The sequence below is a fragment of the Musca vetustissima genome, unplaced genomic scaffold, assembly GCF_032173495.1.
Source record: "Musca vetustissima isolate MV318-11 ecotype Yass unplaced genomic scaffold, APGP_CSIRO_Mvet_v1 utg23084, whole genome shotgun sequence".
Taxonomy (NCBI): Eukaryota; Metazoa; Arthropoda; class Insecta; order Diptera; family Muscidae; genus Musca; species Musca vetustissima.
Genome location: NW_026883647.1, coordinates 316,419 through 342,666, shown reverse-complemented (window position 1 = coordinate 342,666; position 26,248 = coordinate 316,419). Strand labels below are relative to the sequence as shown.

At 32.0% G+C, this 26,248-nt stretch overlaps 1 protein-coding gene across 1 annotated transcript in view; it reads left to right on the top strand.

The window, feature by feature from the left end:
• Positions 1-22,613, top strand: part of LOC133330573 (uncharacterized) — an 84,950-nt gene extending 62,337 nt beyond the window's left edge. Inside the window, exons 3-15 of the mRNA XM_061539011.1 lie at positions 11,865-12,238; positions 12,314-12,437; positions 12,543-12,694; positions 12,743-13,336; positions 13,412-13,764; positions 13,831-14,030; positions 14,092-14,269; positions 15,283-15,336; positions 15,482-16,082; positions 17,943-18,870; positions 19,881-20,017; positions 20,890-21,131; positions 22,337-22,613. Coding sequence (XP_061394995.1) covers positions 11,865-12,238; positions 12,314-12,437; positions 12,543-12,694; positions 12,743-13,336; positions 13,412-13,764; positions 13,831-14,030; positions 14,092-14,269; positions 15,283-15,336; positions 15,482-16,082; positions 17,943-18,870; positions 19,881-20,017; positions 20,890-21,131; positions 22,337-22,603 — 4,204 coding nt within the window. The 3' untranslated portion in view covers positions 22,604-22,613. The remainder of the gene's footprint in view (positions 1-11,864; positions 12,239-12,313; positions 12,438-12,542; positions 12,695-12,742; positions 13,337-13,411; positions 13,765-13,830; positions 14,031-14,091; positions 14,270-15,282; positions 15,337-15,481; positions 16,083-17,942; positions 18,871-19,880; positions 20,018-20,889; positions 21,132-22,336) is intronic.
• Positions 22,614-26,248: the final 3,635 nt, after the last annotated feature.

Below are 26,248 nucleotides of genomic sequence, written 5' to 3'. Positions count from 1 at the left end.
ACTTAAACACGATAGCATATGTAACATAATATTTTATGTAAAATTACGGTACTGCGTGTAAAACAATTGTGTTTACTATATGTGGGATTTGCCATATACCGACTCGACTGTAATAGTGTTTGCGAGATTTTTTTTTTATTTTCGACTATGGTGGCGTATAATAAATTTTGCATAACATGCCATCACTCATACGTAATTAATGGTCTCGAGTACAGAGAAAAAATTTACCACATTCACTAGGTGGGCTCAAAAAATAAGTGTGTGAGAATAACTGAGAATCCACCATACGAAATGACGAAATGATAATTGCCTAAGGTGATGCAAGGACATTTTTACATTTTATCCTCAAATGTTGGTCGATTACTATTAATAAGCATACATTTTTTGACACGACAAAATGCGATTAAATTTCTTTAACTATTTCGAAGAATTTAAAGATACTCGAATTAGCAACAACAACAGCGACGAAATAACACAATAGCGTCACATTTTACCTTGGCCAAATAGTCATACACTCAGTTCTTTTTTAATTGGTCATCTATTGTTTCTCTTATTTCGCGAATGCAATACTGAGTAATGAACCTTCCTAAGAGATGAAATGAAAATTCATTAATTTTGAGTGAAAATGTTGAGCGAATTTTTCTCTTTTTTATAACGTTTGTCATATTTACTACCATTTACTAGTTTTCGATGACGTCATTGTTAAATGACTCTCTTTTACAATGAAAGCATGTTCTCAGTCATGCTCTCACGTCAGTGCAACTGAGTAAATGTTATATATTAATTACTTGACAAAACACATACACACGCACATACAAATCTATGTTAACCTGTGGTATATTTGTTTTTATCCTTGACTGAAATATATAAACAGTAAAATACTCACTATTATGGCTCTGTGGAAGTCCTTGAAAGACATGTATTTTAAAATCATAAATGCTTAATAATAAATAAACAAATGCTTAATAATAAATAAAAATAAACAAATATACAGGTATTATATTAATTGAAAAAGTCATTCTTTAAAAAACTCATGCCTTAACTTTTGTAATAATCCACACCTAAGGCAAATTAATATTATTGAAAAATAATAATTTTCTATAAATTCAAGCCTCCTCAACACATTGCGTCGCAGAATAAATCTGAACACACACGTTTTATAAAATTCACGCCAATTCTGAAATGGAAACATTTGAAAAATCACGCATTAGAAAAAATCTGAAAACAAAATTAAACAAAATTAAAAATTAAAAAACAATCCACACTCAAGGCGAAAAATTTGGGATAAAACATTGGGTTTTTTTATGGACAATAAAGACAGTTTTCGTATAATGAATAAATAATTATATATATAATCTCTCACCGATCTCTCGTTTGGTTATTCGCCAATTTGCATCAACTAATTCCTTTATCGCATCTTTACCAGCTTCGACCGGCCTTCTAGACCGTGGTACATCTTCGACATCAAAATTGCCGGATCGAAATTTTGCAAACCAGTTACGGCACTGGCGTATTGTTAACACGCCTTCTTCATACACATCTTTAAATTTTTTCTTGCTTGGACAGCATGTTTACCCTTTCTGAAGTAAGAAATGAATATATGACGAAAATACTGCTTATTGCTCTCCATATTAAAAAGGGCAGCAACCAAAGCTTTAGCGACATTAAATTAATCACTTTTGAGATATGTTGCTGAAATTTTACACAAATCTACCTGCCCAAAATTATTAATTATTCTGAAGTTTTAAGGGTAGCTTCTATTTAGCAGTAAAATTTCGTGATATTCGGGTAATAATTGTAAACTCAGGAGCGACCAGAAAAATGTAAACTAAACAAGAGGAAAAGTGTCGATCGATGTCGTCGACAATGGTTTGCGGAGGTCTCTGAAATTTCGGATTTAATGTTGATAAAATCGGTTATTCAATTTGTTTCAAATTAAATTTACAGGTTTATAAAATATAAACCGTTTGAGAGGGATGTACAAGAAGGGGAGGTCCGACGGATCCCACCTTCGGACATGATCTAAGCATGGAGAAGATAATAGTTTGTGCAAAGTTTGGTTTTATAAATATTGAAAATTTTGACCATTGTTGTAGAGGAGGTACCATCTTCGGACTTGGTCGAAACTTGGTGTTTGGTTCAAATCGGATAGTTCGTTCGCATGATATTATAAAATTATTTTTTTTCACAATTTTGACCATTTTGTGGGGGAACATGAACTATGTTTGGAAGGAATATTACGATGTGCAACGTTTGAAAGCAATCGTTTACTGTATATATCCTCATAGGCCATAAGGCTGAAGGTATAATTAGGTTTTGGTCTATTTGATTAACCGATCATTCCACACAAATGCAATTCGTGTCGCCTTTTGCCAGAACCGAACGTTCATGCAAAATATCGTGGCGATTGGCACAGAACAGCGGTAGATCAACTCAGATTGTTGAAATATGACAATAAGTATACTAAAATATGGGTCTGGGACTAATATTTCGAGCAGTTCCAAGCTCATGAGTCTACACAAAAATGTTAATATCCTCACAACATTGTTGCTTAGGGTATAAAAAGGTATACAAAATATTTGCTTCAAAACAAAATTAAAAAAATCTTTTTTTTTTGTGAAAAAATTCCAAATATGTTTACACTTCACCACACTGTGGCACAAGGTATAAATTTTTAAACCGAATCTGCGCATTACTGTTCTTTGAAACAATTATTTTATGAAATTCAATATAGAAATCCACGTGTATATCATAAACTAGCATATACCCGCTACTGCGTTAGCGAATATGGGATATATTTAAATATGTATTAACATATTATTTTATTTTCACAGAAAACTGCATATGTCAGAAAAACTAAGCTATCACACATTAATATCGACCATAAATTAAATTTGAGTACCATTTAATACCAAATTTCATGATTCGAGCTCTACAGTTTTACCCAATTTCAAATTGTACCAAATTTGGCACACATTATTTCCAAGAGTACCCACCTCAACAATCCAACCAAACTTCCTGCATACCCCGATCCTACAACCTCACAATGATTCCAAATTCATATTTCAGGATTCCAAGTCCATGGTTCATCCACAATTTAAATTGTACCAAATTTAGTACACAATAGTATACATTTCCAATACTTCCTACTGAACCCAAACCCACATCCCCACAGCGATCCTAAATCCAAGATTCAGGATTCAAACTCTATCTGCCCACACCCAAATCAAATTGTACCAAATTTAGTACACAGTAGTATCAATTTCCAAAATTTTCTACATACAACAATCCTACACTCCCACAGTGTTCCTAAATCCAAGTTTCAGGATTCCAACTTTATCGGTTCGCCTACAATTTAAATTGTACCAAATTTTTTACACATTAGTACAAGTTTCTAAAACTTCCTACATATCTCGATCGTACACCTCAACAGTGATCATGACTTCAAATTTCATGATTCTAGCTCTATTGGTTCGCCTAAAATTCAAATTGTACCAAATTTAGTACAATTTAGTACCCCTGAATATAAATTGCTTAAACTGAATCCTGACCCCAATCCTACACCCCTACAGTGATCCTGACTCCAAATGTCATTGTTTCCGCTCTATCGGTTCATCCAAATCCAAATTGTACCAATTACGTACATATCCCATTCCTACACTCCGACGATAATGTTAATTTCAGAATTCCAGCTCGATTTGTACCTCCAAAATAAATTTGCACCAAATATAGTACCATATAGTACTTTTCGTACACATGAGTACACGCTTTCAAAACCATCTCCTTAAATGGAACCTACTTCTCAACCTTAATTCACGCTTCAAATTTCAAGTTTTTAGCGCTATCCGAAATTGTACCAAATTTAGTACATTTTCGTACTTTTCGGATAGTTATAGCTCGAATTTCCAAAAACCCTTTGGTACATCTATACTACACTCCATCAACGACTACCAACCCATATTTCAGAGTTCTAGCTGTGATACAAATGTCACATTTTGACCAAAATTTCAAGATTCTAGCCTCGGAATCGTTAATCAGTCAGTCAATCACTTTACTCTTTTTATTAGTATAGATTATTTAAGGTTTAAATAATTTATTGCCTTTATCATTTTCTTATATACATGCATAAATTTGTACCCCCCTTATAGTTTAAAATACACAATAATGGAGTTTGTAGTTCTTAAAAATCCCAAATAATTAGAAAATTTCGAATTATCCAAAATATAGAGTAAATATTGTTAAACCAGTAAGGAGTTGTAAAGTCGGACTGGGCCGACTATATGATACCCTTCACTACTTTGGGTATTTGCACACATCATTCTATACTTAATTCAGTACGCTATGCCAAATTTCGTGCAAATCGAAAGATATATAGGGACATTGGTACACAATTTAACTTAAATCGGACGAAGCTATATATTGGAGTTATATCTAAATCTGAACCGATTTTCACGAAACTTAACACGCATCATTGTACACCTTATTCATTACTCTGTGCCAATTTTCGTGTAAATCGAAAGATATATAGGGAATTTAGTGGACTATTTACCTAAAATCGGGCGAAACTATATATGGGAGCTATATCTAAATCTGAACCGATTTTCACGAAACTTAATTCAGTACGCTATGCCAAATTTCGTGCAAATCGAAAGATATATATGGACTTTGCTGCACCATTTACCTAAAATCGAACGAAGATATATATGGGAGCGAAGATATATATGTGGAGCTATTTTTATCTATACTTATGCAACTCTGTTGAGTTCCGTATTTTCAAAAGAAAATCGTAGAGCGCACTTTGTAACACACACATCATTCTAAACTTAATTCAGTACGCTATGCCAAATTTCGTGGAAATCGAAAGATATATAGGGACTTTGGTACACCATTTACCTAAAATCGGATGAAAATATATATGGGAGCTATGCGACCTGTACTTTGTTTACAATTTAACATGGACAGACGGACGGACATGCATAAATCGATTCAGATATTCTCAAAAGGAGCCATGGGTCTATCTCGATTATTTTTGCCTGTTACAAACATATGCACAAAGACAATACCCTGTACCACAGTGTGGTGAAGGGTATAAAACTATTTTTATTTAGTCTGGGTTTATACTTATGCAACTCTGTTGAGTTCTTAAAAGTGAGAGGTATAAAAAGTGACAAAGGGGAAGAAATTCAAAAGAAAATCGTAGAGCGCAGCAGCAGCAGAATTGCTTAAAAAAGTTGCATAAGTATAAAACCAGACTTAAGGCTTTTAAATGTTCTAAAAGGTTCTTCATTTGTAGTTATAATTTTCTTTAGTTAAAATATTTTATATTCCATTTTGTTGTTGGTTTTGTTTTTTTTTTATTCTTTGTGCCCATAATTCATTAAATTGTTCTTTATTCTCTTATTCGTGAAATATGTGAACTCGCGCATGCACTGGGATATTTTCAATGAAAACGCAGTTGACGTGAAGTGGAAATGGAAAAAGTTTAATTTATACATATAGGCGCGTGTTTATGAATGAATGTGTGAGAGCTTTTTTTAATTAATTACGAATTTGTGTTGCGAATTTGAAGGAGTTTTTGTCTCTCTCTCCCTCCCTTTCCTGTATTACATTTATTTAGAGCACAATTGGCCATAAAGAGTTAAGTTAAAAAGTTCTGTTTTCAGATATGATTTCAAAAAAAGAACAGAAACTCATACACTTTCTTAAATTGCAATATATTATAATGAAAACCTATAGTTTGTGTGTAAATAAAAAATAATGGTAATACTCCATTTCAATTGTCCTTTTTCTGAGCAAGAACATTGCATTCCATCTATTTGAAACATACATCATAAACGACGGATCACAATTTTCCGACAAAATATTATTTTCATTTTTTTATTGTTTACGAATCTTTTTCTTTTCAAAAACTCCTCCATCCTTAATGTGGGTAGCTGCATGACTTTGCATGTGGCTTTAGAAGAACATATTAAGTTTTTATTGTGATTTGTTGTAGTTGCTATTTCAGGTGGGGTTGTGTTGTTTTAGGATGTCTACGGTTTTGCTTTTCGTTTTATTATGAACTCACAAAACCATCTTTGTGGTACTTTGTATAAATGCAATTTTAATAGAAATAAAAGGAAAATAAAAAATATAAAAAAAATCTTGCTATGAACCTTTGGGTGTGCGTATACATAATGTGTTAGGGCGGTATAGTGTTTTCTGAATTTTAAATACCACAAAACAAGAAAATAGTTTTCAGTGATGATCGGTTTATATTTATGGGATCAAATGGGTCAACATCCTTATTTCTGTTTGTTTTCTTTTTATAATCGCTCTACAGATCATATTTATGTTCCATACAGCACAAACATTTACATGGGAAATGGATCTAGACTTTAAATTAATTTCAAATATCTTGATGTATAAATATTCACATTAAAATATTTTTTAATATTATTAGAGGCGAAAATATGGGACAACTGTCCCAAAATTTTTCACAGAATTAGAACTTAAATCCATTCTCTTACTTATTTGTCTTCTGGTTTTTTTTTAATATTTTATTCCTCTTTTCGCACATTTTCACAATCTGGTCGAATAAAAACATGAACAGTAACCGCAAAAAGTAATAGTTTTTGTTATGATTTTTTCATATTATCATTTTCTCTTTCGATATTCATTAAAACTTTGTGAATTCAATTTTTTGAAATAACCATATTTTCATTTTTTGTGTTTTCTGTATTTAATTTCCGGTACATTGTTTTTCTGTTTGTTCAATTTTAAAAGTGTTAATTAATATTGTTTTACTTACATACTTACTTGGAGAACTTTAAGTTGTTGTTTATGTCTTGTAATTTCCTTAAAAAAGTAAGCAAAGATGAACAATTTTTCTATGATGACTGTGATAATAATTGGTATATTCTTTAGAAAACAATGTTTGTGTCACAGTCTGCGGAGTAGTACAGCCGGACTGCGCCAGCCATATGATACCCTATATTCCGAGCCAGGCCAATATTTTGATATTGTCTGATTATACGAAAAAAAATACTTTTTTCCAAAAATATATATTTGAACCAGTAAGGAAAGTAGTAAAGTCGGACGGTGCCGACTATATGATACCCTTCACCACTTTGGGTATATTCAATAGATGAATTCTAACAGACGCCTAATTTTTAAAGGACGAGTAGAATGAAATTAAATCCATAAACATGTCATTCTGCAACCTATACTAAATTTTTCTTTTCTACAGATATAGAGTTGCTTTTTAAAATGGGACAAAATTATGAAAATCAATTTAAAGTAAATATCAATCGGACACCCGTTGATTATGTGGATAAATATCTGATTGGTGCACCATTTACTTAAAATCGGACAAAAATATATATAAAAGCTATATCGAAATATAAACCGCTTTCATGGAAACTTGTCACAGATTAGGTTATACTAATTTCAGTATATTTTGTGCATATCAGCCACATTTCGAGTTCTTGGTGCATCATTTACTTAATATCCGTAGAAAATATATATGGCAGCTCTATCCAAATTTGAAGCGATTTCAACAAAACTTTCTCCATGCTACTTAACACACATCATTCTAGACTTTATTCAGTACGCTATGCCAAATTTCGTGCAAATTGAAAGATATATAGGGACTTTGGTACACCATTTACCTTAAATCGAACGAAAATATATATGGCAGCTATATCCAAATCTGAACCGATGTTCAGGAAACTTGACACGCATCATTCTAGACCTAATTCATTACGCTGTACCAAATTTCGTGCAAATCGAAAGATATATAGGGACTTTGGTACACCATTTACCTTAAATCGGACGAAAATATATATGGGAGCTATATCCAAATCTGAACCGATTTTCAGGAAACTTGACACACATCTTTCTAGACCTAATTCATTACGCTGTGCCAAATTTCGTGCAAATCGAAAGATATATAGGGACTTTGGTATACCATTTACCTTAAATCTGACGAAAATATATATGGGAGCTATATCCAAATCTGAACCGATTTTCAGGAAACTTGACACACATCATTCTAGACCTAATTCATTACGCTGTACCAAATTTCGTGCAAAGATATATAGGGACCGTTTACATTAAATCGGACGATAATATATATGGAAACTATATCTAAATCTGAACCGATTTTTCCCAATTTCAATAGGGTTCGTCCTGGGGCCAAATAAGTGACATATGCCAAATTTCATCCAATTCGGATTATAAATGCGACCTGTATTTTGTTTACAATTTAACATGGACAGACGGACGGACATGCATAAATCGACCTAGAAAGTGATTCTATGCATATTCTCAAAATGAACCATGTGTCTATCTCGTTTCCTTTTGCCTGTTACAAACATATGCACAAAGACATAATACCCTGTACCACAGAGTGGTGAAGGATATATAAAATCTACGCTATGAACATTTTTTTAATAGCATTTACCTTACAGTTAAATAAAAAATATCTACTACTTTGGTCGTTATCTCTTACAAATCGTATTCCCTCTATAATACAGAAAACGTATTTATCGCTTACTATTGGATTTTTCAAAAAGTAATTTCGTTTTTTCCGTCAGAGGACTTAATTACGTTCTTTCGAAACCAACTTCACACTTAAGCAGCATAACCATTATATGTCTTGAGAGCTGATATCGCAAGGCTTGTGTGCGAAATAGTTCCATTAATTCTACGCAGTAGATTTTGGTTGGTGCCCTTTTAAATATGGAAAGCAATAAGCGGCATATTCGTCATATTTTACTTTTTTACTTCAGAAAGGGTAAAAATGCTCTCTAAGCGAGAAACAAATTAACGGATGTGTATGGAGAAGGCGTGTTAACAATACGCCAGTACCAGAACTGGTTTGCAAAATTTCGATCCGGCAATGTTGATGTCGAAGATGCACCACGGTGTGGAAGACCGGTCGAAGCTGACAAAGATTCGATATTAATGCAAATCGGCGAATAACCACACTAGAGATTGTTGAGAGATTAATATATATATATATATATATTATTCGAAAACAGTCTTCCATGTTCCACAAAAAAAAAAAAAAAAAATAAATAAATAAAAAAAAGTGAAAAAGCATTAATTTCGGTCAGGCCGAAATTGGGTTACCCTCCACCATAGGTATACTGCCAGGTATTTGAAATGAAAAAGTGGACCGATATTTATAATTTTTAATAGAGATATTTGGTACCCAATAAGAACCCAATGTACCAAATTTCTGCGAATTCGGTCGAAATGCCCGCTCAAGAACCCCAAAATACCGAAAATTGGGGGGTAACCATATAGGGGGGATATCCGAAAAAATTTACCTATATTTATAATTTTTTGTGGAGAGATTTTGTGCCTAGTAAGAACTCAAAATACTAATTTACAGCCAATTCGGTGTAAAAATAAAAATTCCCCAAAATACTGAAAATTAGGAGGTACCGTTATATAGGGGGCTACAAGAAAAAGTGGACCTATATTTATAATTTTTTGTGGATACATTTACTACCCAATAAGAACCCAATGTACCAAATTTTAGTGTTCGGTTGAAAAACGCGCTCAAGAACCCCAAAATACCGAAAATTGGGGGGTACTGTTATATGGGATCTATACTTAAACGTGGACCAATATATCCCATCTTATTTTGCAAACAAAATACAAACCTATGCAAAATTTCAGCGCCCTATCTTAATTCCGTCAAAAGATAGCGTGATTACATGGTGGAGGGTATAAAAAAATGCAACTACTTTCCGAACAACCCAATAGATTATTGTCAATAAAATTGTTGATTTCAAACACAACAACTATAGCATACACCTTAAAATTATGCAAATTGAAAGCAGTTACATTTCTGAGATAATTGTAGTTTATCATTTTGAATGAGAAATTTGATAGCCTCCAAATGTCAAATGGCAACAATGTGGACGACACATTAAGGACACATTTGGCTTTCAGCGTAACCCTGTTCAATATATATGTAAATGGAAAGAGTTCAGTTCAAGTTTATTAACATTACAATTGTTGTTTCGGGCTATAAAAGTTGACAATGTCATACATTGATTGCCTAATGCAAGCATGTTGCACAAAAATCGCATAAAAATGGGACTTTGATACAATATCTCTCTCACCTATACAGAGTATATACATATATTTTAATATAAAAATCTAGCAGCAATAGGAAAACACGATTTCTAATCATAAAATAACAACAATTTTCATTTCTTGAAAGTATTTATTTATGCATTAATAACTATCCTGGCCTTTTTATCTCTCACTGATTTTCCTATATTGGAAGAAATTCTGATGCGGTGTGGTGTGAGGCATAGCATGGTTTTTGACCAAAAACTCACGCTCAAGCATCGATGTGTAAGCTTGTGACCTATCATCATACAAAATTCTTTATTGTTTTTTTCCTATGCTTTCCTGATGCCTGGCTTCGTGCAAAAGCAAATACAATATATTATTTTATACTTCTGTTTTCTGAGAACTGCTGCAATATTTATGTTGTATATATTGTCAGTGTATATAATTAATGACATGAACATACACACATTCTGAATACATATTTATTTACTCAAAATGGCATATATTATTAATAGGTTCAAAACTAATTGGATAATTTGTGGAATTTATTTTTAATTTTGTTTTATTTGTTTTATATTATTTTTTTTTTATATTTATGGTAGAAACATTTGTTATTTGTTTGTGTTTTTTTTTTTTTTTTTTGAAATTTGAATTTGTTACGTATATATTTTTTTTATTCCTATTACATATCTATTTATTTGTATTATTTTTTCCTTGTGTAGTTTCATATATTCTGTTTTTCTTTTTCTTTTTTATACTTTTTTTAATTATGCATATTTGGTCTGCCGAAATTGTTCGTTTTGAAATCACATAATTTCCATTTGTATGGTTCGTGTCCTGCATATCACATGTATACCCCGCTGTCGTTGTTGTTCACCTTTATCATCATCACTACCATATCTAATGCTATTGTGTTATACTGTACTACTGTACCTGCAACTGCAACTTTTATATTTGGCTGCATGTTATGTCGAATCCTTTATTTTATTATGTAGAATTTTGGAGAGCAAAATAAGGTTTGTTTTTTTTTTTTTTAATTTTGTATTTTTACATATTTTTGTTTTAATTTATGTTGGCGTGTTATATTATTATTATATATTTATTATTTTTTATATTATTAATTATAACAAAATATTGAAAAATATAGATTACGATTGTCAAAATGGGATATTTCTTCGAGATTTATATTGATTCCTTCATAGAGGCCTTTCTCTCCTTATAGACTAATTTGTCGTTGCAAAGACTTTTGGTTTCTTTATAGACCAATTAGTCTTTATAAAGACCGTTGGTCTTCTTTTGGGCCAATTGGTATTTATAAAGACGGTTGGCCTCCATTAAGGCCAATTGGTTTTTATAAAGACCGTTGGTTTCCATTTAGACCAATTGGTTTTTACAAAGACCGTTGGTCTCCATTTAGACAAATTGGTCTTTACAAAGACCTTTAGACTCTATATGTATATAAATATGTCTGGCCTCCACACAGACCAATTGGTGTTTATAAAAATCTCTGGTCTCTGGCCTCTGGGTGTCCACATAGACCAATTATTCTTTATTAATCCTATTGATTGCTAATTGGTCTTTACAAAGACATTTTGCCCTCTATGTAGACCAATTGGTCTTTATAAATTCCAAGATTATAGTTGTACAAAATAAAATTAAAATCTCTGAAATAAATTAAATCTCCTCGGCCATTTACAAAATACTTTACTTCCTATTTCCCATAAACAATGTTTGTAATTTATAATTATCTTAGCTCTTTAATACCGACTCTTTCGTCACTCTCCTTACAGACAACAGTCTCTACTATCCGATGAACAGGCCAAGGAAGTTGAACAGATCCTATCAGCAGCGCCCACAGTTGGTGTTGCTGTTGCAGCTGTAGTGGCCACAGCCACATCACCGACACACATTAAAAATCTCATAGAAGAGGTCAAACCACAAACACCCTCGCCTCCGGCTGAAACGATTGTTGGTAGTAGCAGCCTTCACGACGACAACGAACAAGAGGAACAAGAACAAGGCGAGGAAGACGACATTGAGAATAGTGAAAATTCAGCTGATGAGGATGAATATACCCTTGAAAGGGAAGACAATGAAATAGAACAGGAGGAACTGGTGCAACAGGAATCATATATTGTTGAGAATGTCACAATTGAACAGCAGCAGCAGCAACAACAACAATATCATCATAGCGTAGTCAATAAACATATTAGTTCAGATGTAGCACATCGTGTGGGAGACGTCGACAAATACGCTGACGATGATGACGATATTGAGGATGTGGATATTGTGGGCATTGGCGCCACATCGGTATGCATAAATTCAACATTTACAACAACAGCAGCAGCATCAGCAACAACATCATCATCGTCTTCGAGCACTGAAGATAAACAGGAACTGGTAGTGACTACACGAACAATAACAACAAAACAGTCAAACATCACTTCCTCCTCCTCGTCGTCGTCGACGCATTCAACCAGTAACAGCAATCTTCAGCATAACCACCACCAAAATAACAGACCGCATGACGATGATGAACCGGAATGGTTGCGTGATGTTTTAGAGGCTCCCAAACGTAGTTTAGAGAATTTGTTAATATCATCAACACAAAGTCATCACAGTGGTAAACAACATTCTGTGGAATCGTTAACATCACCACCAGGAGTAGAGGTTGGTAACACATCAACTAACTCTTCCGCCAATTTATTCGACAACAATGACACAGCGGTTGTAGTTACTACAGCATCCAAGGTTGAAACCACCTATGATGAGACCAATGATAGTACCACAATATACATAGCATCAAACCAAAGAGATACACAGCAACAAGAAGACCTACAACAACAGCAACAACAACGGCAGCATCAACAATCCTTTGAAAGTCAAGATCAGGAAACATCGTTATTAAATCGAACATTCATACAGGATTCCACTGTCAACAGCACAACCAATTCACATTGCCAGTCAACAGCTGAGTCACTGCATGAATCGATTGTCTCTGTTGAATCCACCCAATCGGATGCCACATTCAACAATCAGACAACCACCATTGATGATAGCATCATATCGAGTAAACACAATTCCACATATTCGCTTAATGAACCACAATCGCTGAATACCACCATTACCAGTGTAACTGCCACGGAATTAGATGAGTCGCAGTATTACATACCGGAATATCCGCCAGTGCGTAGCAAAGAGGTCTATGTGGAATCGGGTGTGCATTACTTTGAGGATGGCAATTTTTGGATGGAAGTACCTGGTAAGAGGAAAAAATAAACTTTTATAGATTTGCCATTGCAATGTATGGTTAACTTTTCCCCCATTTATTCCCTAGGTCTCTTAGACTTCGATGACGATGAACTTTCATATCCACCAATACCGGTTAAGAAAAATCCCAAAGTCCGCTTTAGCCTAGGACCGATACAAGTATTTTCCACATTCTCTGTCAGTGATTATGATCGTCGCAACGAAGATGTTGATCCGGTGGCTGCCTCAGCTGAATATGAACTGGAGAAACGTGTTGAGAAAATGCACGTTTTCCCCGTTGAACTTATGAAGGGTCCTGAAGGTTTGGGACTTAGTATTATTGGCATGGGCGTTGGTGCCGATGCCGGTCTAGAAAAATTAGGTATTTTCGTCAAAACCATAACAGATAATGGTGCTGCAGCACGCGACGGTCGCATACAGGTGAGTTGAAATTTTCAAGTTTTAAGATGTGGACAAACTTCAATTAAAACTTAAAAATTTGCTCAGGTCAATGATCAAATCATCGAAGTCGATGGTAAAAGTTTAGTGGGCGTAACACAGGCATATGCTGCATCCGTATTACGCAATACCTCGGGACTAGTCAAATTTCAAATAGGACGTGAAAGAGATCCGGAAAATAGTGAAGTTGCTCAGTTGATACGTCTGAGCTTGCAGGCCGACAAAGAAAAAGAAGAACGTCTTAAGAGGTATGCAACGAAGCAAAGAAATGCAAATGACAATTTTTAATTATTCAATATACATTTTTAGACAACAAGAAGAGTACCTGCGCCGTACTCTAGACTATTCAGAAGATTCTACCCAACCCGTCTCAGCCAATTCTAGTGTTTGTGAGGGACCCACCAGTCCCGTTCAAGTTGAACATCCAATGGAGGTTGAGGCCACACACTCCCAGGAGGTAGAGTCTCTGAAGAGACTGCTACAGGAGGTAAGTTGAAATTTATTTTTTGACAAACGGCTTGTTCTAAATAAGTAATTTTCAAATTATCTCTTATATTTATTTTGTGGCATAACAATATATTTGGAATTGGACACTTGCTTTACCCAGCATAAAGCGGTAATTAATAAAAAATAAATACAAAACTAAACGAGGAAGTCTTGTCTAAACTTGCATTTCCATTCAGCACTTTATATATATATTTTTCCTAGTGTTTTTGATTTATATATTATTTTTTCTTTTGTTTGAAGTGCACTGATCAGCGAAATGAAGATAAGTTTATTGTTCGGTAGGCAGGATTTAACCTATGGAAGGTGGTCAATCCATATAAAATATTAAAAAACTAAAATGGATCTTTTCCATTTATAGAAGACATGTAGGAACTTTTCCATGTATTGATGCCCTGTAGAATTCTTTCCGCAGATTATTGAACAATATTTCATAAATGCGATGCATTATGTCTGCAATCAATGCAATTGTAGACCATTAAGAAGAATTCGTATATGATATTTTCTCTTTTCATCTTATGTTATGTTCCGCATATTCAAAACACAACTTATGACTATATAATCGTTATAACGCCCTTCCAATGTGTTCTATCATTACAAGAACTACACAAAATTCCTGTTTTTGAAAATGTTTTCAAATGTCCTAACATAGAACTTTTATAAATAAAAGAGTTTCCACTTAAGAAGATTTATCCCTTTAAAATATAGTAGAAGTTTTGGACATCTTCTATAATTTTAATGATCTTTCTGTAACAAAAACCCTAAAGTTGGAATATGAAATATGTTAATCAGAAAGTATTCTAAAATATGTACTACATAGCCTCTGGAAGACCTCTAAAATAATCGAAATATTGTCCTATTCATTTAGGGTTTCGCCAATCAGTGTAGTTTATTTTATGATTTAGTTGAATTATTCTAATCGCAAATCACTTTTTCGAATTATTTGTTTATTTTCCATTTTTGTTTAATTTTGCCTTGTTTTTTTATTTGTTTTAGAGTGAAATGAGTTGCCTTCTAAAAGAGGACATAATTGAAAACCTAAAAAGAAAGGTGGGTGTTTAATTATGTTCGCTATTTCTAATTCTATATCTATATTTATTTATGAGTTTTCACATTTTTGTTTTACATTTTTCCATATACACTCAACACACTTGAGGAGTACACAAATTAACCACGTTTATTTCACATATTGCAGCTTGTAAAACTCGAGACAACCGGCAATGAAAATGAACTGCTTAGTGAACGTTTACGCCAGAGCGAACGTGAACTGGTCAACATTAAAAAAGAGGCTTCCAATTTACAAAATATGTTACAACAATCCCAGGCCCAGTATATGGCCTTGGATAAAAAGTACAACAAAGCCAAACGGCTTGTACGTGAATATCAACAACGTGAAATAGATATGTGCCATCGTGAGGAATTCTATCAACAATTATTGCAAGAAAAGGATACCGAATATAATGCTTTGGTTAAGAAGCTAAAAGATCGTGTCATAAATTTGGAACATGAGCTGCAGGAAACTCAGCGTAAGGCCGGTTTCCCTGTCGGATTACCATATGACAGTGCCACACTGAAGTTGACACCACAAATGATGCGTAAAACACCTCCGAAGCCATTATTCCAAAAACTTGAAACCGAATTATCTGATACAGAAATATCAGATTTATCACCCGACGGTGATGGTGTTAAGACTGCCACAGTAGAGCGTAAAAATCCCGTGAAAGATGAATTAGATGCTGCTGTTCCACAACACGAACTCTTAGATAATTCAGCCAATAAAACAAAAAGTGATTTGGGTAAGTTCAGTTCAGTGTGTTGAAAAAGAGTTTGTTTTAAAATTTTGTTTCCCTCAACCGAAAAGAAAATTAGTTACAATCCTTCTTTAAATTATTCGTCTACCTATGCTTTGCATTTTCCTATAAAATTGTATTTTTTCTCTCTCTATCTTCAAAAATTGTTCAATCTCAGAAAAGAGCGGAACATAATTTAAAATCAATTTACATATGTAAATACCTTAAAGGTATAATAAGGACATGAATTTCTTTATAAGTCTTCAAAATCATGTATGTCTATTTCCTGCCAGCCGGTTGAAAATTCTTGAAATTTTAAATGCAGAATGTTGGGGATCCCCAAATTTAAAATTAATAATATATTTTAATACCAAAAAATTACCGCTCTTTTTCCAATTGAACAGTTTTCGTAATGCACCCATATACTTTCCCTCACGTTTCTTTCCATAACACAGCCACACATCTGTTTCAAAGAAAATAATAACTGAACATTAAATTAATTGTTTTTAGAGCACCACGATCGCTTTCTAATAATCCTCCTTTAGATCTCTTCACTCTACTTTCGTAAACTTAACACAATACAAACAAAAAAAAATATTCCATCAATTGTCCTCTTTTTCTTAATGAATGAAGCACAGCACAAAGTACTACAGAAACAAATCATACTCGTAAACTGACATGAAGAAAAATAAAATAAAAAATATATAGGAATGAATTAGTGAAATGTTTCAAATTGTAGCCAGATCAATATGAGAAAAAAAATTTTAATAATAATGCTACCATTCCTGGGATGTTTGGTCAAGTCTCTATATAACGTTACCGACCTACTTGCAGAAGATAATGTTATGTGGCATTCCGGGTTGACATGTCCCCTCTATATTTCTTAGCAAAATTTGACTGTAATTTAGTATTTCATTTTCTCCAAGGATACAAAATTTTCTGTCAGCCACTTTACATATAAATGTCCCGACCAATTTCAGGTACTATAAATGCTCACCTTGTGGTGAAGGGTGTAAGAAATGCTCCATATGTATTCGTCTTGAATTTAGTTAATTATTGAAAATGTCTATTGTGGGGATAATTTCTATCCAAACTATGATAATTTAATTTCATACATTTTCTAAATAAATTTTAAGGCAAAATCACTTTACAAGTATGATTTTATTCTGTAACACCACTGTGCAATTAGTATGACTTCTTCGAGTTATAAAAGATATTTTTTTCCCGAAATTTAGTTCTCTTTTAGATGTCTACAAAATTACAATGAAACATTCTTGTTTTTTATTTTCTTTTATTTTTATGTAAACAAATAAATCAAATACAAACTCGAATTAATTTTAATTTAAAAAAACGACAATTTTCTATCGAATTCGTACTGTTTGAACGTCCAACATTTGCTGCCATAAATATATGTTTTCTGTGCGTCCAAAACATATTATAATAATACAAAAAAAAAAAAAACAAAACGCAAATTAAATTGAATGTGATGAAATCCAATCACTTGTGTGAAAATATTTCATACCAAACGCACTATATTCGTTTTTTGTATGTGTGTATGTTTGCTGTCCCATACTGTGCTGTACATTGAACTGATGTAATTTATGTTTTGTATATGTTTGCTAATGCGATCGAAACGAAATCAAACCAAAAAACAAACAAAAAAAACATCCATGCTCATGTCATGTAAAAATTCTCATCAAATCTAAAATCCCAAACAAATCTTCATAATTCGACCGAACCCGACATGATATTATTTTACTGCTGCTGGCTGCTACGCTTATCTTATTTTGCTCTATATCTCGAAATCATCATTACTTTTCAATACAAATCAAATCATATATGAAATTCGCAAATATAACAATAAAGCTTCCCGTGGTGGTTTAGCTAATCGTCAACTGCCATCTGGTAATAATTCCAATACAAGTTCGAGTGCATCGAATACCACAACCGCTGTAACAATTGCCGCCGGTAACAGCACCAATAATTTATCGAAGCGTACACTGAGCAACAGTAGTTCCGATTGTGCCCTGGAAGATGCCGAAGATGATCCCGCCCTGCATAACCAAGGAACCTTGCCGGCCGGTCTTATGGGTAACATTAATAACACTAACCATGTCCATCACGCTCACACAAACAACACTACCAGCACGTCAGCGTCCAATCATGAACTAAACCTTTCCAATGGTATACATCATCATCACCAACACCACCTCCAAAGTAATCTCATCAGTAACGGGCATCATTTTAACAATGCAATTAATGTCGCTAGCAATGGTGTTGGTAGCAATGGCAATGGTAGTGCTGCTGTCATAGCTGGTACCACCACTGCCATCTTGCTCAATTCAACCTCGTCAACATCATCCGCATCCTCGGCTAATTCGCGGGAACAACAAATCAATCAGTTGTATGCCCAAGTTCATAAAGATCATAAGACATCTGCTTCGCATACCGGTTTGCCGGGTCTCTTTAAGAATTCGCTCGGTTCGCCGGGTGGTGAGGCGACCACAACAACAATAATAACAACCACAAACACCAACAATACCACAACAGCTAGCCCCAATGATTTTCATCGTGGTGGCATGACAACATTCGGTACTAGCAATCGTGATCTCAATAGTTCGTATGATTCAATTTTAGGCTCAAACGATAAACTCTCCGAGAATGAGCATTCATCCGATAATTGGATGTATCCGAGTCGGCGACGTGTTGGACCCACAGGAGCAATAATTGGTGGTAAAATGCCGCCGTCATCGTTTACCGAACAGCTAAATCAAGCATTGTCGGAAAGAGAAAGGTAAGTGAAATTATATATATATATATATATATATAAGATTTGGTACTAGTATTATAGAGTATTCCGTGTATGTAGTCTCTTCGGGAAGTCTAAAGAGATACCAAAGATTATAAATTAATTGTGTCTGATTATTGAAAGCCAAAAAAAAAAAAAAAAAAACGGATAATATTTGTTATACCATCCACCAGAAGTTGATGTTGTTTTTTTAAAATTGTGATTCCATTCCCTACAGCTTGAAATATATGTCGGAAACTCCATAAAGTATATATATTCTTGATCAGAATGAAATTCTATGTCAATTTTCGAAAACATCCCTACTAGACCTAGATTAATTGCTATTGAAAATGGGAAAATGGGACACATTACTTATCCGCTTTATTTTGGATTATTAATGAGTATCACGTTTAGCCCCCATATAACAGCACCTCCAATTTTCGATATTTTGAGACAAGTTTTTTTATTATTTTCGGCTTAATTTTAATATTTTGGATTCTCAGTGTGTAGCAAATCTTCTTATCAGACATTATCAATATCGGCTGACCCAACCAAAGGTCTTTAATTTAGTATTTTGGATTCTTGTATGGTAATAGACATTTGTGCACAAAATAGTTAATGTGGGTAAATTTGTTACATACATCCAATATGAAGCAACATTTTCAATGTAGGTTCTTGTTTCGACATGACCACCATATAAAGATCCATCCGTGTTCGGTAAGCTAAAGGTCAACTTGTAATTTTTCAATCCGCCGTTTGGTTTTGTTATCAGAGATGATAATAATCCTACCGGATCCATGTTTTACCATTTATAGATTCCGACTGATTTTAGATATTTTGAATGCCCATCTGATTGTGAAGGATATACAAATTTTGGCCTGCCCATATTTTAAAGACGTTTTTACTTGTTTTTAAAACTTATTTTTAACTGCAATAAATTTATTATTAATTTTTTTATATTATGTAAATAATAATTACTAATCAGTGTATATTTGTTTCCCTCTTTATTATTCCAGACGTTTGGGCGATGGCTCATCACGACATTCCAGCGATGATTATACCGAAATAAATAAAAGTCAATCGGCGGCAGCTATTAATTGCAAAACACTAATAAATGAAATACGACAAGCTGTAAATGAGGCTCAACCAAAAGGTGACACACCCTGTTACTTTTCTAAACAAATTAAAAAAACCAAAATTAAAAATAAAAAGCAATCAGTCTCATACACTTATATATAGAATCACTTCAAAAAAAAAATGCAACAAAAATGTTAAAAAACAAACATATAAATTAGCACTAAAAATAAAATTAAAAAACCAAACCTGCATATATAGTAGTTCTCCCATCCCGAACTAACCAATAACCATTCGTTTTATTTAGGAACATCACTCACAAAATACACATTCATCAAAAGCAATAACATATTAAATAAAAAAACATGCTTTGGTTTTTTATTATTTTCATTCATCTTCTTTTTGTTTTCCTTTGTCAATTCCCTACATCAGAGACAAATTGATGCATAATATATGTAATTAGCTGAGTTTTACATTTTATTGGTGTGTTGTAATTTATAAATTATAAAATTTAAATAGCTAATTATTTAGTAATTAATGCCTGCATTTGATTGATTAAATATTACAATTACAATAAGGGAAAATAACTCCATAATGAATTCCATTGGAAATTCATTCCGGAGTTTTCCCCATAAACTTTAAACATAGTTGTTGTTAACAATCACTTTTTTGTTATTGTATAATATTGTTAAATATAGTACATACATATACATATATAATAAGTAACCTTTCTAAATAATAATTATGTATAATAATTAATGGTTGATATGTGTGTTTCTCTCCTTTTTTTCTTATTCTATTCCCAATATCTATTTTTAAATTTACAAAATAACATGCCTTTGCCTGCAAAAAACTGAAACGATCTGGTGGTAACTTAATACTAACCTCTTACTATTATAAATATATTATATTAAATACAACATTATCTCGTTGTTAAAAAATAAACTTTAGTTAAACAAGTTATTCCTCAATCTTTATCTCCGCCTGGTACAGTACCGTGGCAACAGCAAACATCATCATCACACAGTAATGGTCCTCCATCGCCGACCAGCATGTCATCGGGCTGTTCATCACCCGGTTATTCACCTAGTCGTGGCTTGGATTTATCTGGTTCAAGTTCAAGTTTTTCAGATCGTAAGGCAGCTGTTTATAATTATAAAGGGGGACCAGTACATGAATGGACCAAAGAACAGGTATGTAGAACTTAATCAATTACGCGATTATTGCAAAAATACTAATATCTGAGGAAATTTTCTTTAATATATCAGAATTTTTTCATATTGGAACAAGTCATTCACTGTGGCTAATGATTTTTCTAATTGGAAATATTCTTTCACAATGGCTTTGAGTTGTTTATTTATTGGACAACGACATTCTCTGAGGATTTTTTCTGCTAGAAAAGATTTTTTTCAATGACTGAGGATTATTTTTCTTATAGGAAATTGCATGCCTTTTTGACTGATAATTTTTTACCCATTTGAAAACGAGTTGTTGTTGAATGAAATTTCTTTCCATTGAATGAAGTCTTTTTCAATACCTAAAGAGTTTTTCCCATTTATGTCCGTAACAGATGAACTTTTCGAATTGGTTTTCCTTAATGACCTAGAAATTGTTTCCATCTTCTAGGAAAATTTCTTCCTCAGTAATCGTCTGTCTTCCTAAAATTCACACTCAGTGTTCTTAAATAAACCACGCTTAGAGATCTAACAGTACTTCAAAATTATAATCTTTCAAATATCTCCTATATATTCCAATAAAAATTAAACTCAGATTTCCGACAGCTCTTCAACATATATTCTTAAAAAATCACGTTTAAAATTCATAAAGTCCTTCAAAAAATATATTCTTGAAAAGTTCACTTTTATAGTTCTGTCACAGACTTTGAGTTCTGTTAGTTCTTCAAAATATACACTTAAAAAATGCATGCGTAAATTTCAGAGAGTCCTTTAAAATGTATTCTTAAACAATTCATGTTTATGGTTCTGAGAGTCCTTTAAAATAAAAAAATGATGATCTGCGCTAAAGTCCTTTATAATATATTCTTACAAATCAATGCTTAAAGATCTAATGTATTCGCTGACAGCCCTTCAAATATATTTCTAAAAAACCTAGACTTAGATCTTCCAATATATTCCTTAAAACACGTTCAAAGCTCTGACAGTCCCTCGAAACATGTCTTGGACATGTCATTAAAAATATATTCATAAAAAAATTCACGATTTTACCTCCGACAGTCTTCAAAAAATCAAGAACTATAACATAAAATTATCTAAAAAATATTCTTTACAAATCTATAAAAAAAAACGCACACACACACATAGAGCTCAGTTAGTCCTTTGAACTGAAATATTCTCAAAATGTAATCACTAACTATCTTCTTTTTATTTTCCCCCAATAGGTTGGCCACTGGCTTTTAGGCATTGAGATGGAACGTTATATACCAGCCTTCAAGGAGCACAATGTTGAAGGTGGTGCTTTGTTATCATTGGATTCGAAAGACTTAAAAACGCTGGGTGTTACTGGCGATGATAAACATCGTTTGAAACGACGTCTCAAAGATCTCAAGGCCAGCATAGAAAAGGAGCGCAAAGACCAAGAGAGAGAAAGACGTGAACGTGAGAAAGCTATACGTAAAGCAGAGAAAAAGGCGGCCAAAAAGAAATAAATGTCAGATAGTAAAAAGCAACACACAAGAAATTTTAAACCTACAAATAAACAATTTCTAAGATAATTTACAAAAAAAAGAAAACAAACAGAAAAATACATAACTTTAGTATTAGCTTTTTTAAAATTATTACTATAATAATTATTATATTCAGATATAAATAGAAATAAATGAAAACTATTTGTTAAGCTCTACCAAAAACAACAACAACAACTGCAACACTTAGGAAAAATACACTTAACCAACCAAGAAACCAAAATATGTAAGGTTAACACCATTATACACACACATACACACACAAACATACAAAAGTAAAACACACCTGGCATAAATTATTTTAAATGAATTATAATTTATATATAGTACGTACGTGTATGAATTATTTATTATTAATTTATAAAATTAATATACAATTTAATTAATAAGCATTTTAAATGTAATTTTTAATATTTTTATATATATTATAAAGTAACTAGTTTTATATATATGTCTGTTATAACTATATATTTTATTTAAACATTTTTTTTAGCAATCAACAAAAATCTGTCCATGCTATCGCCCGTCATTGAATTTTACATTTATTTTAAGGACACATACACACGAACATGAATTGAATTATACATAATATTATTTTATAAAGTAAAACTCTGAGAAAGTGAGAATTTCCTCTAATACAGTCTTTAGATTTTCTCCGATATCACTGTCCTATACCTTTCCCAGAATATTAGGAAAGATTAGTAATATATCACAATTCAAGACCTCATACAGAAGTCAGTGTTTTGGAATAGGAAATTTGTTACTTTTTTCAGTCACTGCACGCACCATTGTTCTTGGCTCTCATACACTTTCTTAACAATAGATAACTATAGAACTTAATGAGAGCCCTTCAACATTCAATTTTGATATTTCATTGATTTAACAGACTTGTAGTGGATTTAAAAAAAAACTCTCAGAGAACTAGTTTACATTTTAAATCAACCGAAAAGTAAAAAAAAAAACACATAGTAATTCACCAAACTAGGGACTTCAACTATAGATAAGACTTTTATTAAGATTCACAAAATGATTTGTTAGCAAAATTCTAATTATGTGTTTCAAAATATATTGAAATGCTTTAAAATTGTATTTGTAAATATGAACATTTTAAGTATCTATTCTTATGGCCTTTAAAAGGTCAAAAAGTGTATTCCATAAGCATTTGTTATTTCTTATATGATTTTTTTAATATATAAATAAATTATTTGTTGAAGTCCTTTCAATCGCACAGTAGATTCTGAAACATAACACAAACATATATATATATACATTTTTCTTCTAATCTTATTATGAAACTTATTTTATTTCAAACTGAATTTTTTGTATTATTTCCATTTTTATTTTTTTCTCATTAATTCTATTTATAATGTGTTGCAATTTATTATTTTTTTCATTAGTTTTATTTTTTTTTTCTTATTCAAATATTTGTTTTGTTTTTAGTATTAAGTGTTGGTTTTACAAACGAAAGAAAGAAAGAAAAAATAATTATTAAAATTGAAAAGAAACAAGAAAATACATATTTGTTTTAATTTTTTTCTAAACTGTTTTCTATTTTTTGGAACTCAAAGCTGACTGATTTTTCATTAGTTGTTGTATAGAAAATCAAACCAAAAATATTAAAAATAAAAAAACTGAGTATAGAACACAAATTATTACTCTAATTAAAATAAGATTTCAATGGAAATAAAATTAATAATTTAACCTATATAATAATTATAGTAAATTAAATTGTAATTATAAATTTTTGAACCAAAGTAAACAATAAGAAAACAAAAATAATTGTGTCTCAAAAACAAAATATAAGTTATTAATTCGAAACATATTTTTCACATATTTCGGATTTATTGATATGAGTATATTTTTTATTCTTTTGAATTAACTCGATCGAAATTGTCCAGTGGCAGATTTCCCAATTTGTATTATAAACTAAAATGTAACATTTTATTCCATCCTGTAATTAGTATATGTGGAAAGCGATGCGCAAATCAGAAAAACAAATTTTATGACATAATTGTTTCTGCTGTTAACAGAAATATGTTCCATATTTTTACTGCACTTGTCGTCAACAGCCGTTTGATGGTATGCCATTTAGTTTCCGAAGAGGAGGGAGAATATCGCAACAATTTGAGTTAGAGCAAAGATGTTTCAAAAACAATTCTAGTACTTGTTGCAAAAAAAAAAAAAAAAAAATATATATATATATATATATTATATATTATTTTTGAATACATATATATATATATATGTAATACATATATATATATATATATATATGTATATATATATATATATAATTAGTTATTAATTTTCAAATCTCCTTGGCCGATTTTTTAATTTTCGGAGGTCTATTGAATAAAACACAAGTTTTAACATGTAATTTATACAAAATATACGTTTTTATCAAAGAGATGACCATTATTGGAGGGGTACCAGAATATGTTGCCCTATAAACCACATCTTAGTATTTTATGTAGGTTTGGAAAAATATTACGATTTGTGAAGCTTGGATCAAATCAGACATTTCATTATCTTCAGATTGGATTAACACCAGAAGGAATTTATCGGAGCACAAGCTCCGTACAAGATTTAAATGTTTTCAAATTTTTAATTCTCTGTGACACTATTTAATCCAATATACAGGCGTGATTAAAATATTAGGATATGCAATGTTTTTTTTTCTTTTTTTTTTAATTCGGATTTCATAATATAAAATCGGTTCGCATAATATAAAATTAATATTCATCAGAATACCATTTGTGTCAGAGGTACTGAAAGGACAGAAAAAATGTTAAGATCAAATCGAACATTCCATTCGCTTGGTATTGTATTAACAAATTTTAAAAATGTTGACCCTTTAAGGGGGATGTACCCGAAGGAGTGAACTAATGGGTTCTATCTTCGGACCAAAAGAAAAGGACCGATATTCCTCATCTTCGAACTAATACTAAGTCTGGAAGAAATATTACGATGTGCAGAGTTCGGATAAATTTGTTTACTCTTACGAGAGTCATCATGTGCAGCTGACAGTCAGAGGGACTGACGAATATTTATAAATCGACTCTAAATTGTCTGAAACGAATTATATTATGAATGAACATATCATATTTAGGCTTCCTAGGGAAACCAAGTTTAAAAAAAAGACCTTCCAAATGTTTTTTTATACTTAAACACTTTAAGCATTTCATATATGACACTTTTCTATAACGCTTTCCTTATGAAAGGTGTGTTTTTAATATAGAAAATCGATATAACTTCTTCTTTTCTATATTGTTATAAACGTTGAAATAGCTCAATATAAAATAAATTCAATAGATGGAAAACAATATATAGATATCATCGCTAAATAAATGTATTTCTGAATATCTTTCTTTACGCCTTCACCTTTACCTTAATTACTTTTCTTAATTCATATTCATCAGGTAGATAAACTTCTATAATTAATACATCTTCTGTAAATGTGTTTTATGCGTTGAATAAATATTTTAATTTTTACAAATAGATTTTTAGAAACTTCGATTTACTGCTAAAAGAAGTCAGAATTTGTAATGGATCAAATTAATATAATGAAGCTGGAAGATGATAAATTTATGCAACAAACAATATATATTA